Source organism: Gossypium hirsutum, chromosome D12 (genome assembly GCF_007990345.1).
Source record: "Gossypium hirsutum isolate 1008001.06 chromosome D12, Gossypium_hirsutum_v2.1, whole genome shotgun sequence".
Lineage (NCBI taxonomy): Eukaryota > Viridiplantae > Streptophyta > Magnoliopsida > Malvales > Malvaceae > Gossypium > Gossypium hirsutum.
Genome location: NC_053448.1, coordinates 3,057,264 through 3,072,919, shown reverse-complemented (window position 1 = coordinate 3,072,919; position 15,656 = coordinate 3,057,264). Strand labels below are relative to the sequence as shown.

The 15,656-nt window shown below is 32.2% G+C and overlaps 1 protein-coding gene across 2 annotated transcripts; it reads left to right on the top strand.

Annotated features, from left to right (window-relative positions):
- The first annotated feature begins 7,280 nt into the window (after nucleotides 1-7,280).
- Nucleotides 7,281-11,322, top strand: LOC107953388 (PI-PLC X domain-containing protein At5g67130). Of its 2 annotated transcripts, XM_016888694.2 has the most exons (9): nucleotides 7,283-7,549; nucleotides 7,654-7,710; nucleotides 7,797-7,919; nucleotides 8,014-8,151; nucleotides 9,803-9,901; nucleotides 10,022-10,325; nucleotides 10,431-10,654; nucleotides 10,765-10,851; nucleotides 10,981-11,322. In XM_016888694.2, exons 1-9 carry the CDS (start codon nucleotides 7,544-7,546, stop codon nucleotides 11,146-11,148), a joined length of 1,206 nt encoding a protein of 401 aa, XP_016744183.1. In that variant the 5' UTR covers nucleotides 7,283-7,543; the 3' UTR covers nucleotides 11,149-11,322. The 2 variants fall into 2 exon arrangements, with proteins under 2 accessions (XP_040964166.1, XP_016744183.1); XM_041108232.1 differs by having other exon boundaries at nucleotides 7,281-7,549; nucleotides 10,022-10,654.
- The last annotated feature ends 4,334 nt before the right edge of the window (nucleotides 11,323-15,656 follow it).

The following is a 15,656-nucleotide window of genomic DNA, read 5'->3' as shown; positions in this document are numbered from 1 at the left end:
GACAATTTGTGCCTATGAACTGGTATCCTTAAGTAGCAGCTTCATTCTCGAGGTCATGATTTATTGTTATAATTTTGTAAGCAAAGTAGTTGATAGTGTGAGATTGAATCTAAGCATTTTTGCATTGGAAAAAAAGACAATGTGGATGGAATTTATATCAGTATATTTGATAAAATAAAATTGAAAAAATTATCAGAATTAAGGGTTTTCAACTTTGTGACCTTCCGTTATTCATTTTCTCTATAATCACCTTCTCCATTCTTATTAGCACTTCTTCAATCTTTGAAGAAGGATGATAATGCCACAAGTCTTTCGTTTGAGATCCAATCCCACTGCAATTCTTGGTGGTGTGAATTTTATTCACAATTTGACTCTTTTATCTTTTAATGCCAGTAACATTCTTTTACGTCGAGAATCTCATTTGGTTGTGCTTTATCTCTTTAGTCTTTAATTGTCTCCTCCGATTGCAATCTACCCTAAAATTGTTCGACTTTCATTTGCAATTTTGTGCTCCTCCTCGGATTTCATCCTTGTTCTTACTTCACTCTTGGAATAGTTGTCTAGCATTATTTAGTTTTTCTTGAAAGTTTTCATTCCTCACCTTAAGTTGATTCTAGGCATTGGAGGTAATCACTTAGCTTCAAATTGAAATATTCCTCTTTTCTTTCCAACTCTTTTATGAAGTGCAACGAAAATCAGCTGTAGTTCAATTCTATGGCTAGCTATACGATTCCATAGCTTGATGGAATTATTTTACTCCACCCTCACATTTATAAATACTTGATCTAGTCTTTCTTGTATGTTGTTTGAATCAGCCCTATGATTAGAGTAGCTAAATTCCCCACTAGTAATTTCCAAGTCAATTAACTTGCATTGATCAAACAACTCATTGAAGAAATGAACGTGATTGGCCTCAATTTCACTACCTAGAACTAGGACTTGACAATGTCCATATTCAATTAGAGTGTCAATGTAAATTTTTTAAGGATATTATTACATTGAAACTCACCTTTTGTTTTGTTTCCGTTATAGGGATTTTCCTTTTTGGATAATGTAGAAGCCATCATAGAAATCTAATATTTCTTTTAAGTAAATCCAATTTTCTTCTTTTTTTAGTCTCCATTAAAAAGATTATTGAAACTACGTGTATTATATCATTTAGATTTATTCATGGGTTGGGTTATTTCGGTCAAGCTTAAAGTTTTATTCGAAATGTGAGAAGATTTGAACAAAAATATGATGCTCGAAAAATGAGTTTGAGAAAAAAAAATAGACATGTTTGAAATATGATTCGGGTTTAGGCTTCAACATTTGAGCCTCGAGCTTGGTTCAACCCATTTTATACTTTTGTAAAATATGTGTATTTGTATTTTATATATTATGTAATTTATATCACATAAAATTAAATATATAATGGAATAATATTTGCTACATTGTCAGCCAAGTTTTTAGACTCCATAAGTAAGGTCAGGGGTTTGATAAGTGTCCTATAAGGGTGTAGTAAAATATTTAAAAAAAAAAAAGATACATGGCAATTTTAAGACTACTTGTGGAATAAAAAAAAGTATATTGTATGTGTACCAAATAATAACTCATATATAATAATACAATTCTATGTAAACATTAAAAAATATTTTACGTTATTTAAATTTAAAATTTTAATTAGAAAACCATCTAAAATATTAAATATTAAATTATAAATAATATGAGCGATTCTAAAAGGAGTTTAGTTCATTTACAAATATGAATGTGTTTGAACAAAATTTTAAACATATATTTCAAGTCGAGCGGAATTTGAGCAAACATAGAATGTACTAATATCATATATAAGTACTAATAAGTGTTGAGTACAAGGGTGAAGCATATTGCACTTTAAGGAAATAACATAAATTCGAACTTTAAAAATGACATTCTTTAGAAGGATAACCCAAAAATAAACTGTGAAACGAATAAAAAAAATACTATAAAAATATTATACATAGGTCCAGCCTCCACTCAAACTCATTCGTGAACACCTTTGACCTTTGATATGTTAAAATTCTTTATCTCGTACAATTGGTGGTTGTCTAATACTTAGGAGAGCATTTGAGATAAATAGAGCTATTTCCAGGATCCACACGCCCGTGTGACCCATACAGGCTTGCCACACACCCATGTACTAGCCCGTGTCGATATCACACCCTGCTTCCCAAATACTTGGAAAAACCCAATTTTTAGGCTTTTTGAGCATTCTAAAGTCTATAAATACCAATTAGAAGAAGATCTAAGGGGGCACTGAGGGAAGATCAAAGTAAGCACTTGAAGAACGCCATCGAAATCAACTCGGAAGCGGATCTCCCTCAAGATCGAAGATCTCCATTTAATTTCTTTCAAAGTTTTATTGAGTTTCTTTATGTCTTGTAGTTATTCTGACTTTGAGATGTTTTCATTTAGGATTATGAACTAAATTCCCTAGATATCTAGGGAAGATAAAACCTATGATGAATCTTATTATTTTATTTCTGATTTACGCGATAAATACTTGATTCTTGTTCTCAATTATGTATGCTTATTTATTGTTTTAATATTTCTGAGATATTAATTCAAGTTTAATAATGTGCTTATTTCAGTGGAGCAAAAGTCCCTGTTTAAGAGTGGATCTAGCATAATTGAGTGGAGTTGCATGCAATCCTAGAAATAGGATGACATAAATCTACCGGATTAGAGTAAAATCTAATAGGAGAATCTATAGCTCGAGTCAATGCGACAATAGTGGGTTTTAATTAGAAAGAGATTTCAATTAATCAACCTAGAGCCGGTTGTTCTTACTCTCGAAAGAGATATTAATATAATTTAGGGATTTCAATGGATCAAGGCACAAGTGAATAAATCGTTTAATTCATATTCATAATAATATGTGAAGTCTAGGTGGATTCTTTCTTCGGTATTGTCTATCTCATTGGTTATCTTCGATTATTTTCCTATTTCAATCTCTATAGCGTTCTTAGTTAGATTAGTTTAGTAATTTTAGATTAAAAACAATCACTCCAATTTGCCAACTAAATAATAGAAAAACGGTAATGACTAGTACCTTTAGTCGTCGTGGATACGATATTCCCTATTCACCATAACTATACTATTGTTTGATAGGTGTGCTTGCCTTAGTCGTATTTATAGTTAGTTTAGTGACCATCAAAGTACATAAAGACGATGGACAATCTTGATAGTTTAGTATTACTTTTAAGAAGTGCTTTTAAAAAGTGTTGTGGAAAAATATTTTTGAGAAATATTTTTGAAAAGTGTGATTTAAAATTTAAGTGTTTAGTATTGTTGTCAAAAAGTGCTTTTGAGAAATAAAATATCTATTTTGGACATAATGTTATAAAGTAACAAATATGCATAATGTTCAAATTAGTTAATATTATGACCTTTTAGAAAGAATATAAAAAATAATTTATTATAATTTGTTGTTAGTATTTTAATATAAGAAATATAAATTTTTAAATATTTTCTAAGTAATTAATATTAATTATTTATAAAATTTAATTCGAATATATATACTATATTTTAAATATTAAAATATAACCAATAAATAAATAATATTATATATTTAAAATAAATTTCAATAACAAAATAGTTACATACTCAATACAAATATTAAAATTGTCATTTATTCTTAAAAACACTTTTGCCAAAAGCAAAAGCTAAAAAAACTGCTTTTACTTTTGGGATGAAAAACACTTTTCAAAAGCATCCCTAATTTGAAAAGTTATCTATTTAGTATTATTTTTTACTATAAAAATGTTTTTAATCTTAAAAATACTTTTTTAAGAAGCAATGCTAAACAAAACCTAAGCTTCGCCATAGCTTTACTTTACCCTGTTGATGCCTACATCTTATTGTCGAAAGCTCTGCAACTTGGAACCTCAATTAAATCTATGTGTTTCTGGTTCAGTTGCCTTCATTCGCCTCCAACATTTGTTTGAGAATATTGATTTAATAATATCAAATTGGTTATGTTCTTTACTGTGAAATCGGGCCAAATTGAAATTTAATGATATGGGTTCCCGGAACGGCCCAAACGCCTGTGCTGAACATGCATGGTTTGACTTGAAATTTTGTTATTTGGATGGGCGAAATGTTAGCATATGTAAAGGTTTTAAGATAAGAGTAATAATGAGTCTGGACATATTTAAAGATCTGTTTAAAGATCTGTTTATTCCTTCTATTCCATTTTGGATAAAATTAACTTTAATTTCAGCCTTATAAAATTTTACTTTTTGGTAATAAAAGGAATTTAGATTAAAGCAAGATATAACATAATTGTTCGCATGATGGGAAGTCCATATGCCTTAGCTAGAACAAGCGACAACAAAGTCTCAAGGGGGCTCATCACAAATAACAACAAAAGCATCTCTAGCTAGACTGTTTTGGAAGGGGGGGGGGCATTAAGATGGAAGTTGCTCCCGCGTTAGCACTCCGGTTTCCTTCTCTAAAATATACTTGATTTTAGTATTCGGGATAAAAGTTCGGAGCGCACTGCAATCGTTAATCGGAGTAGCAAGAACAGCGTTAGAAATTGAAACATTAGAAATAAGGGAAATAACTATAGTAGAATCAACTTCAATTTCAAGATATGAAATGCTCAAATCAACTGTAAGCTTAAGGCCATCCCGCACCCTAATTACCGATCAAGGAACTATCGGTATTTAATTTTTTCCAACCTTGACCAGGCGGCTGCCATCTAACAACCACTGCCAAATGTGGATACCACTCTTATAACAGGGGATATAGGAAAAATTCACTTGTCCCTTCCAAAGCTCTAAGCCTCACATTTCCTTGTTTAATGTTGCTGTTGAAGATCATGGCATTTCTCAGCAACCATATTTCTCTTAGTGCAGAGGAGAAAACGTGGTACCAAGGGAGCTGTGGGTTACTAATCCAAACTTTAGAATCTAGATTGGAGAAAATCCAGTTCTCCCAATCACTATCTAAGGGCGGTAGACGATTATGATGCGCCATGGTGATAGTCCTCCAGTCTTTGACAATGCTGTAGGCTCTTAGAATATGACTAATATGGTTGCAATTGACTCTGCAGAAATGACATATATCCTAGAAATTTAAATCTCTAACATTCAAGAAGTTAGCCGTAGGTAAAATCTTATTAACACATTTCCAAAGAAAAATTCTCAGCTTGGATGGGAGTTTGGCTTTCCATAGTGATCACCATATTTCTTCGCTTTCGAAAGGTTGAGTCTTCACACTTGGTGCAGCCACATCGTATATGTTGGCCATGGAAAAGTCTCTATCATTCGTATGTTTCCAGCATAACACATCCTCGTTTGCTTCGTTGAAAGAGATTGGAGTGCTGAGTGCGGCATCATAAATCTCTTCCGGGATTTGTATAGATAATCCATTTAAACCATGATTATTATTTTTTTAAATAGATTATTTAGATAGATGGGAGCTCAAGTGATTGAGTTTTGAACAAAGAATTTCAAACTTTTTTAGATAGATGGGAGCTCAAGGTATGGATTTATGGAACAGCTGCTTTTGAGTTGTCGTGCAGCGGACTTGGGGCTGATAGTGATAGATAGAGGTAAGTTAAAATCAATGGTCGATGGCAGCTTCTGCTTTGGCTGGGAACTTGACTTGGTTTTTTTATTTTTTTTTTTGGGGGGGGGGATGCTAAAGGACACAATGAAATGTTGTATTCTTATACATTTTGTGATAGATATTTTAAAGCTAGCTGCTTGGTGAAGCTACCGCTCCTTGTCCTCGATTATTTGTGGGTCAATGAAAAAATATGATTGCCACAGGTTTTTTTTTGTCCTGTTTCAAGTCTTATAGTTATCTCCAACTCTTAAACTCGAACTTATATATTTTTATATTAATAACAATATTGATACTAATCATAATCAATTAACCTGTATAATTATTTTTAATAAGTATTATTTAAAAAAAATCATTTTCCACAAAGTGACATTAATCCTAGTTTAATTTTTTTTATAAAATTTCTAATCTGATTTTTAGTTTTACAAAATACCATATATTAAATATCCAATTTAAATATTATTAATTAATAATATATTGAAAGATTCAAGGATAACAAGCATGGACAGCATCTTCTTTGCATTTTAATTACAATATTTAAAGATAAGTTGATATTTCTTTTTTGGATAAAAGAATAGTTTTCTTAAAAGATAGTTATGGCATATAATTTTGAATTTAGTGAGAGAAAAATATTTAAAAAAATATTCTAAAAAATAGTAGAAGGTTTGTGAAAAGAGTGGATAGATTTTTTTGTTTGGAAGTGAAAATTTTTTAGATAATGTTGGTTTTGTTTTATTTAAAAAATAATTAAAATTTATTAAATTACTTTTGCCCTATTTGCATTTAGTTCAAAAAAGAGTTTATGTTATTTTTTAAATTTAACATTTTTAAGTTGTTTTTTTTTAAATTTAACATTTTTTAATTGAGTTGATTTATAATTAATCAACTAAGAATTTTATAGTTAGTATAAATTATAAAATTTATTGATCGATTATTGCAAGCAAATTATAAGAGAAAGACTTTAAGCAACAAACTTTCATTGCACTCTTGTTTGGGATTTTATTTCCTCTCAAACTTATGATAATTTTTTAGTGTAGTGGTAAAGTATAGTTATTAATATATATATATATATATATGTTCAAACTTTAAAAACAATATTATTGAGAAGAATAAACACGGACCCAAACATGAATTATAAAATTGACATAACAACACCGAAAAAAATAAAGATCAAAATCTCTTATTTCAAAATTTCAATTATTCAATTACTATTAACAGTTTTAGGGTTGAAGTTGTTTTTCATTGTGGTACCTGTATTTGAAAAAAAGCTATATATTTTAATATTTAAAGATAACTGTGTTAACTTTTTAGTGTTTAATTTAAGTTTTAAAAGTAATTTAATGGAAATCAATTACTAATATTAGTGAGATTGATTTTTTTATGATTTTGTTAATAGAATAAATTTATTGTTAATTGTGAATTTATTTAATTTTACCTTTAGTTTATCAGATGTGATTTAATATAAATTTTAAGGTTGATTTGATAAAAATTAATTACTAATATTATTAACTAACTATAAAATTTCATAAAATCCAAATAATAAATTAAAAAGTTATCATTATAATTGTTAACAAATTAAAAAGTTATCATTATCATTGTTACCAAAATATATCAAGTAGGAGATGTCAAATTAGAAAAAAGAAAGTGTAATTTTTATTTATTAAACTGAGGAAATCAGTATCACCATTGACTACAGAAAAATCATTAACTAGTTCAGCAAAACATGGCCTGGTTAGCTAACCTCACAGCGGCGCATGAAACACCTGCATTTTTTTTGGGGTCTGCTTAGATGCCTATATAAAGATCTCCACTCACCACAATCAAATACAATTACCATAAACTTGATGCTCTTCAAATCCTGATCTTATATAAACCCAGAGGGAAGCAAAAACGAAATTCAAATTTAAAAAAAAAGAAAGAAAGAAAAGAAGCAAGCTCCAAAAACCAATCAATGCAGGCAAGTTTCAACTATCATTCTTCTTCTTCTTCTTCTTCTTCTTCTTCTTCTTCTTCTCTGTCATCAATGGAAAACTGACACAATACACTGCAATTCATTTGCAGTTGATGACCAGTCTGATCATCACTTGTCTTCTCTTTGGTTTTTGCTCTGCTCTCAAGGTATGCTCCCATCAGGAGGAGACTCTTTTATGTCTTTCGCTAAAATGCCAGTTCTCAGTGTTTTTATGCATATGTGTCTTGAACAGGAAGGACAAACGTGCGTATCGGATGGCAATTGTGACTCAGGGTTGCACTGCGAAACCTGTGTAGCAAATGGAAATGTACGGCCAAGATGCACCCGAATCCAACCTGTAAACCCTACTTCTAAGGTCCGTACACTGAATCCAATGTCCTCACCATGCCTCTTTACATGTAAAAGGAGAGATATAGACATGAATTCTGTGGCTTTGATGGTTGAAATAGGTTAAGGGACTTCCATATAATCGATACTCGTGGTTGACGACCCATAATTCGTTTGCAAGGCTAGGAAAAAAGTCCGCAACTGGGTCTTTGATTTTAGCTCCTACGAACCAGCAGGACTCCATCACCGACCAACTCAATGTATGTTTAATTAACTATAATTGTTGTATGCTTTAATTCTCTACTCAATATTCTCATTTTGTTTCAGCTTCTTCTTCTTTTTTAAACCCCCTGTTGATCTTTTTAGTTTACATATGGGTTTAGATTTTTTTTCACTTTTTAATGAATTAAACAGTATTGACTAAAAAAAAAAGAGAGAGAGAGTTAAACAGGGTATTGCTGTTTGGCGGTGTTTTTTTGATGGATTGCTTTTAAGGAATGTCGGTTCTTCTGGTTGGAAAGTAAAACTCGATTTCTTTAAATTTAAAGCCAAGTCTTTCTGGCAAGGGATTTTTGTTTGTTTGTGCTTGAATATATTTGTTGGGTACTCTCTGATTTCTGAGAATGCTGTTTCCAAGAAGACCGTAACCAATTTGGTTGAATTACACAATTTGGAATTGATTTAATTATTATTAAAGTAATAGTGGTATTTAGTTATATTATATGAGATTAGCTACTAGCTTTAAATTAAATTTGCTATTGTTGCATCATTAGTATGAGGTAGCTAGAATATAACATTGAGGTTTGACTATTGTTGTTTGCTGCCAACACAAGGATCCAGTTAATAAAATAACACCCAATACGGTGAGAATACTTTTTGGCTTGGAACCTTAATTACATGTATCCTTAATGATACCTTTATTAAGAAATTATAGATTTTTCTTGTTTGTACTTAGTTTACAATTAGAGGATTATTTAGCATTTTAGCCCTTTCGGTAGGTAGATGATGTCGTTAATTTACCCTTTAGAAAGGATATTGGCACCCTTTTTAATCAAGTAAAATTGAAGAAAGCCAAAGCTTAAAGGGAAATTATATAGAAACCATGCTTTACCAAACATCTTATACCTGTTTAAACTTTTGTTGAATGCTTCAATTTGATGGTAGACTTAGAACTAACGTTAAAAAAGTTTTCATCAATTGTTTATGTTTCAAGAGAAAATGGAGTGTGTGAGGTATGTTTATGATGGGAAATGAAGAAGAAAGCTTCCCAAGACCATGTCCAGGGTCAGAGACAGACACCTCTGAGTCTTCTTACTTTAGTTAGAAAGTTTGAAATCTATGTTTTTTCTTCACATATGGTTCTTATTCTAATTAGGGGAGTTAGTTATACATTATTTTATCTCAACTGGGAGAGTAGGTCCGACCGTCAGCATACTTTTTTTTTTAATAATAAGGTAAACATCATTGTATTAAGGTATGAACATGTATACTTTTATCTTCTCCGAACCCCACATGTTAGTCAAGTACGTTAGGTGAGGTGATCTTAAAAAATGTATATCCTAGTGGCGAATATAATATTTATGTGCTTTCCATACCATCAATACCGCAGGTGACCTATGAAATTATGTCGCATTTGCTTCAAAAACATGTTCTGTCGGATTCCATCTTGGTAACCTGCATTATAGGCTAACTTGAGTTCTTACGTGCCCCCCGCCCAAAACTCCCAATATTATATTCTACTTACTACTGACTAGAAAACTTTGCAATTTGATTGTTAAATTGCCTCTAACTGAACATTATATACTAGTGTTTCTCCCTATTGAATTGTTTTATCTTTCGCAATATATTTTGCTGAAATAGCAGTTGTTTTTCAATAATTAGCGAGTTCAGAAGTGGTTTTCTGTGTTGCAGAATGGTGTTAGGGGTTTGATGCTGGACATGTATGATTTCCAGAACGACATCTGGTTGTGTCACTCCTTTGGAGGACAATGTTTCAACAATACAGCCTTTGTAAGTTTGAGCGGACATATAAAGTTAATGAATATATTTTATCTGGACTGGGTCTCAAAAAATGTGAATAACAATTTCTTTACTATGGCCTTAATGGATGAGTAATTCCTTTTTAAGCAGCAACCTGCAATTAATGTTTTGAAAGAGATTCAAGCATTTCTTGAAGCAAACCCCTCAGAAATTGTTACCATTATCATTGAAGACTATGTTACCTCACCAAGGGGCTTAAGCAAAGTATTTGATGCTGCTGGCCTGAGGAAGTTCTGGTTTCCGGTATCTCGAATGCCAAAAAATGGTGGAAGCTGGCCAACAGTTGATGATATGATACAAAAGAATCAGCGTATGGTGGTTTTCACTTCAAAGTCAGCTAAGGAGGCCTCTGAAGGTATAGCTTATCAGTGGAGATACATGGTAGAAAACCAATGTGAGTCCTGTTATCATCATCTTCTAAACAGTTCATTAAAAGAAGCAGAAAAATTATATTTATTTCAAAGCAGAAGTGACATTGATGCAATTTTGGCAACAACAGATGGCAACGGTGGGATGATAGCTGGTTCATGTCCAAACCGAGCAGAATCACCTGCCATGAATGCAACATCAAGGTCGCTCGTCTTAATCAACTACTTCCCTGATATACCAGATGTAACGCAAGCTTGCAGACACAATTCAGCTCCACTAATTAGCATGATGAATACATGTCATGTAGCCGCCGGAAACCGATGGCCTAACTTCATTGCTGTTGATTTTTATAAGGTATGAATGTTGCACAATTGTCAATTGTTACTATTAAAAGCATGAACAACCTAAAATTCTACTGGTTCTGAGTTGGGCATTTGAAATCAATTCTTGCATGAGCATATCAGAGGAGTGATGGTGGAGGTGCTCCAGAAGCTATAGACGTGGCAAATGGTCATCTAGTTTGTGGATGCGAAAACATTGTCATTTGCAGGGTATGCAACATTAATTCTACCTATTATCTTTCCTCCATTTCCTTATAAATATGTAAGAAATGGTTGATAAAAGACCTGGAAAAGTTACGACTCTAATTGGTTGCTATGGTATTTAAATGTCTTGCATAGGCAAATATGACATTCGGAGTATGTGACATGCCTGAGGCAGATATTTCCCCTGCACCAGCAACAAAACCAGTAGCACATGATTCAAGCTTTGCTAATTTGGAGAGTCGACCAGTTCCATTGCAGTGGTTGTTTATCAGTATTTTGGTAGCAATTCTCTTACAATTGTAAACATCAATGTAATACTTCCACTTGTACAAAAAATAAAGCCAACGCATGACCCAGATAGTTTAGTCAAACTTTGAACAGAATGTACCATTTGTTCCAACTTGTTGGAGAGAATCTAGAGATGGTGGAGAGACACTTAAGATGGAATGAAATTTTATTTTACTTTTGGTTCGCTCACATCTCATCTCTTTCTATTGGCTTCATCACTTATAGTTGTTGGAAGTGATTATTAATTTCTATACATTCATCTTATTTGACTCTTAATCTACTACATTCATTCATTTTAGATGAGTACAATCATGTGTCACAAGGTTAGACCTTTAGTCTGGCAAACCGCATGGTCTTAGGCGATTTCTTGGGTCAAATCCTACCTAAGTTAGCCTACTCTTGGAAAATGAAAACTCTTGCAGAAATTTTCTATAGGAAGGCCTCTATTTATACTTGAGCTCCTCAAAACTAACTGTATAAATTGAGTTACATTAACGGGCAAGATTTGTGTCTATCTACAAGAGGATAATTCTAAAGGATTTAAACTCTATACATTTTTATCACTTAGTATTTACATTAATTACCCTCTTAACTTTAGTTTTATTGGAGTGATTCACTGGGTCATTAAGACTTCAAGTACAAGGGTTTCTTCATGGGTTTCACGAATCGGGCCAGTTCATATGAACCAAATGAGTTCCATTTAATAAGTTAAAATCTATGAGACATTTTGTGCGTAATGGTTACAGCCTTTGACCTGCAGCTTGTGACACATGCATGTTAATAAAATGACTACTAGATTCACTAAATTCATCCATCTTAGTCACCTTGACTAAATACAAGTTTAATGATATCACATTACTCAACATACTCCCCCCTAATTTGACATTCTTTAACTCCTAATGCTTTTTTGAGTTGCTGGAATCTTGTTCTTGGAAGTGCTTTGGTGAAAATGTTTGCTAGCTGCTCCTGTGGTGGACAAAATTTTAGTTGGATCTCTCTTGCTTGAATTACTTCTTGTATGAAATGATGTTTGATGTTGATGCATTTGGTTCAACTATGACAAACTAGATTTTTTGACATAACAATGGCTAATTTGTTGTCACAATGAAGTCGGACGCCTTCTCTTTGCTTTTCTCTGTTGTCTTCCATAATTCTTCTTAACTAAATTGCTTTTGTGCTACTGATTCAGCTGCTAGATACTTTACTCCTGTAGATGATTGAGCCACTATTTCTTGCTTTCTTGAACACCAAGAAATCATATCAGTTCCAAGAGAACATACATAACCCGAAGTGTTCCTCATATCATCAACACTTTCGGCCCAATCACTATCGCAATAACCTTCTAATTTATCGTTGAATGTTTTTCAAACATGATCTTATACTTAATGGTGCCCATGACATATCTCAACACTATTTTTGCTTCTCCAAGATGTAAGTGGCTAGGTTCACTTTAAGAATCTTGAAAGCAAACTAGTCGCAAACATCAAAATCAGTCCTCATAGCCATCAAATAAATCAAACTTCCAATCAAGCTTCTATACATGCTAGCATCAATCATCCACCACCATATTCTTTTCTTAATTTTATATTCACCGCCAAAGGAGTATCAACACGTTTACAACCAACCATACCAAACTTCTTCAAAACATTTTCAACACATATTTTTTTTTACAAATAAAAACAATAATCATTTGATAAATCTCAAATCTAAGAAAATGATGTAATAATCCAAGATCAGGCTTTTCATATTTTTTCATCATCTCTATTTTAAAAGCTTCAATCACCCTTTCATTGTTACCGATATAAACCAAATTATCAACATAAAGTGCAACAAGAAGTATATCGGTTGTAACTTGATACTTAACATGCAAAGTAGGATAACTTTTTCTTCTATGGAATCCTTGCTAAATGAAATTGTTGACAATCTCACTGTACCATGCTTTGGGAGTTTGCTTCAGCTCATACAGAGCTTTCTTCAATTTGTACACCTTATCTTCTTAGCCTTTAATCTCAAAGCCTTAAGGTTGTTGCACGTACACTTCTTTCATTTCTCCATTTAAAAATGTTGATTTCACGTTTAGCTGGTAGAGATTCCAACCTTTTGATGCTAACAATGCAATGATTTCTTTAATTGTGTCCAAATGAGCAACTGGAAAAAAAGTCTCATGATTGACAATACCAGGCTATTTTGTGTAGCCTTTCACCACTAATTTGGCTTTATTTATTTGGACTAAAACATCTGAATTGTGCTTCACTTTGTACACCTATTTTGCATCAATAACTTCTTTATCATTTGGCTTTTCAACCAAATCTCATGTATTGTTCTTTTTAATTGAATCAATTTCTTCTTGCATAGCTTTCTTCATTGCATCCTCTTTGATTGCTTCTTCAAAGCTTTCTAATCCAACTGTATAATAATTGCATCTAGCATAAACATCGCTTAAACTTCTCATTTTTATTAGAGTTGAGCTAGGTGAAGAGATAAAACTTGGAGAACTTGATGAGGATGGAGAATTTGGTATAGAATGAGTCAATTGTTCATGAACATGTACTGGATGCATAATTGTAGCAAGAAAAATCTTCTTAACCTTTTCTTCTTGCTAACTCCATGTAGCCTTTTAATCAAACACAATACATTGACTAATGATTACCTTCTTTATCTTCAACTAGTAAAGTCTATAACCTTTTGACATGGAACTATAGTATCACACCCTAAATTTGGCGGATTCAAGAAGAAAGGCATATAGATGTGAAGGTTACCTATTTTGGCGCACTATGGTAGTTAATTTGCCAATTTATAGGCTTCTGGTGAACTAATCTTTAGCGCATACAGTATTTGCTCATAGAAGTATCTAAGGATTTATTCTCGTAATATTCTTCAATTGAAGAAAGAGTATGACAAGCGAAAAGTGCACCTCAAAAATTTGGTTAAGCATGATACACCTACAAAATATATGTTATTATCACGCCCTAAATTTTATTTATTATAATGTGCAAGTTTATGACATGAGGGAGTTAGTAGTTTTAATTGCTTCAGGCACTAAAAATGAACAATGTAAAAAAATAGTGGACACACGATATGTTTATGCAATTTCGTTTCCTTACATCGAAGCCTTACCCAGAAAGAATATCCACTATCTTATCACCTTGTACAACAAGTGTTTTCAAGCTCTAACACTCACGAGTTCAGACTTCACACCTTTGTACCTAATCTAGACACCTCCCCTCTAAGTTTTCCCCTTAACAACTTAGGACGCTAACCAAGTCACACTTGATTATTTCACTTAATGCACTCAAAGAAGTGTTCCTCAATAAACAAAAATAACTGCTCTCGGTTTAGTACATCACCTATACAAGTCCCCCAAATATATAAGTAATTAAGACTTGCTAACATATTATATCATTTACAATCAATCTTCCCTCGAAATAAGCAAAATCATATACATAAAGAATATTTCAAATAGCTCGAGATAAGTCTTGAATATTTAAGAGATACTTTCTAGTTAAGCTTGAGTCGATCAAATCCTTCAAACTTAGGAAGTTGAGTGCTTCGATCCGAATCTAAATCTGTCTCCAAGATATGTTGCTATGTGTAGTTTGGATATTAAAGATAGGTTGAAAATCGTCCAAAGTAATAGCAGGAATCACAACCCAATTAGTTTTGTTGCCAAAATTTTCCAACTTAAAGATGTCAAGTTTTATGAGCAGAGAATGCTACTACCAGTTGGCACTAGTCCAGGCATTGGTTTAGGCACTGCTCAAAAGTTGCCTCAACTGTTATTTTATCAATTGAAAAGGAAATGTTTCACAAGATTGATTATAATATTTTAATATTGATAAGTGTCAAAAGTAACATATTTTAGACTCGTTCTTGGTGTATTTTTGGGTGATTATGCGACATTAATTGTGAATTATATCCTCTTAATCCTTTATACTCATGTTTTGATGCTTAGTAGGGCACTTGGGAGCAATAGGAGTGAAAAACGATGGAAATTAGAACATTGGGACATTTCGGAAGCTATACACCTGCAACAGACTTTCACACAGGCAACCTACATGACCATGTGGTCCACACAACCGTGTGTCCAGGGCATGTTATTTTCGGGAACCATGTGCGCTATGTATCGACTCGATAGTCAAGGGTGTCGAAAAACATATTTTTGAAACTTCGTTTTCTTAAATCGGGCCCGTAAATATTTTTATTAAATATTTATGAGGCTAGCTTAGTAGCTAATTAATTTTTGGAATAGTAAATTTTGTGAAATTAGGAGTTATTAAGGTACAGGGACTAAATCGCGTAATGTTTAAAAGTTTGAATGATAGATTGAAATAAATTAAAAGGACTAAAGAAGCAATTATATCCTTGTTTCATTTAAAGTGGACGATCATAATGAACATTTATGACATGTATATATATTATATATTATGTTAATACAATATGTATATATGTTATAATAAATAAATTGTATAAAATGTATGTATATTATATAATAAGAAATAATAATAGTAATAATAATAAAAACA

Coding starts and splice junctions, on each gene's coding strand:
- LOC107953388 (XM_041108232.1), top strand. Junction 8,152..9,802: donor CCATCACCGACCAACTCAAT/GTATGTTTAATT, acceptor TCTGTGTTGCAG/AATGGTGTTAGGGGTTTGAT. Junction 9,902..10,021: donor GTTTCAACAATACAGCCTTT/GTAAGTTTGAGC, acceptor CTTTTTAAGCAG/CAACCTGCAATTAATGTTTT.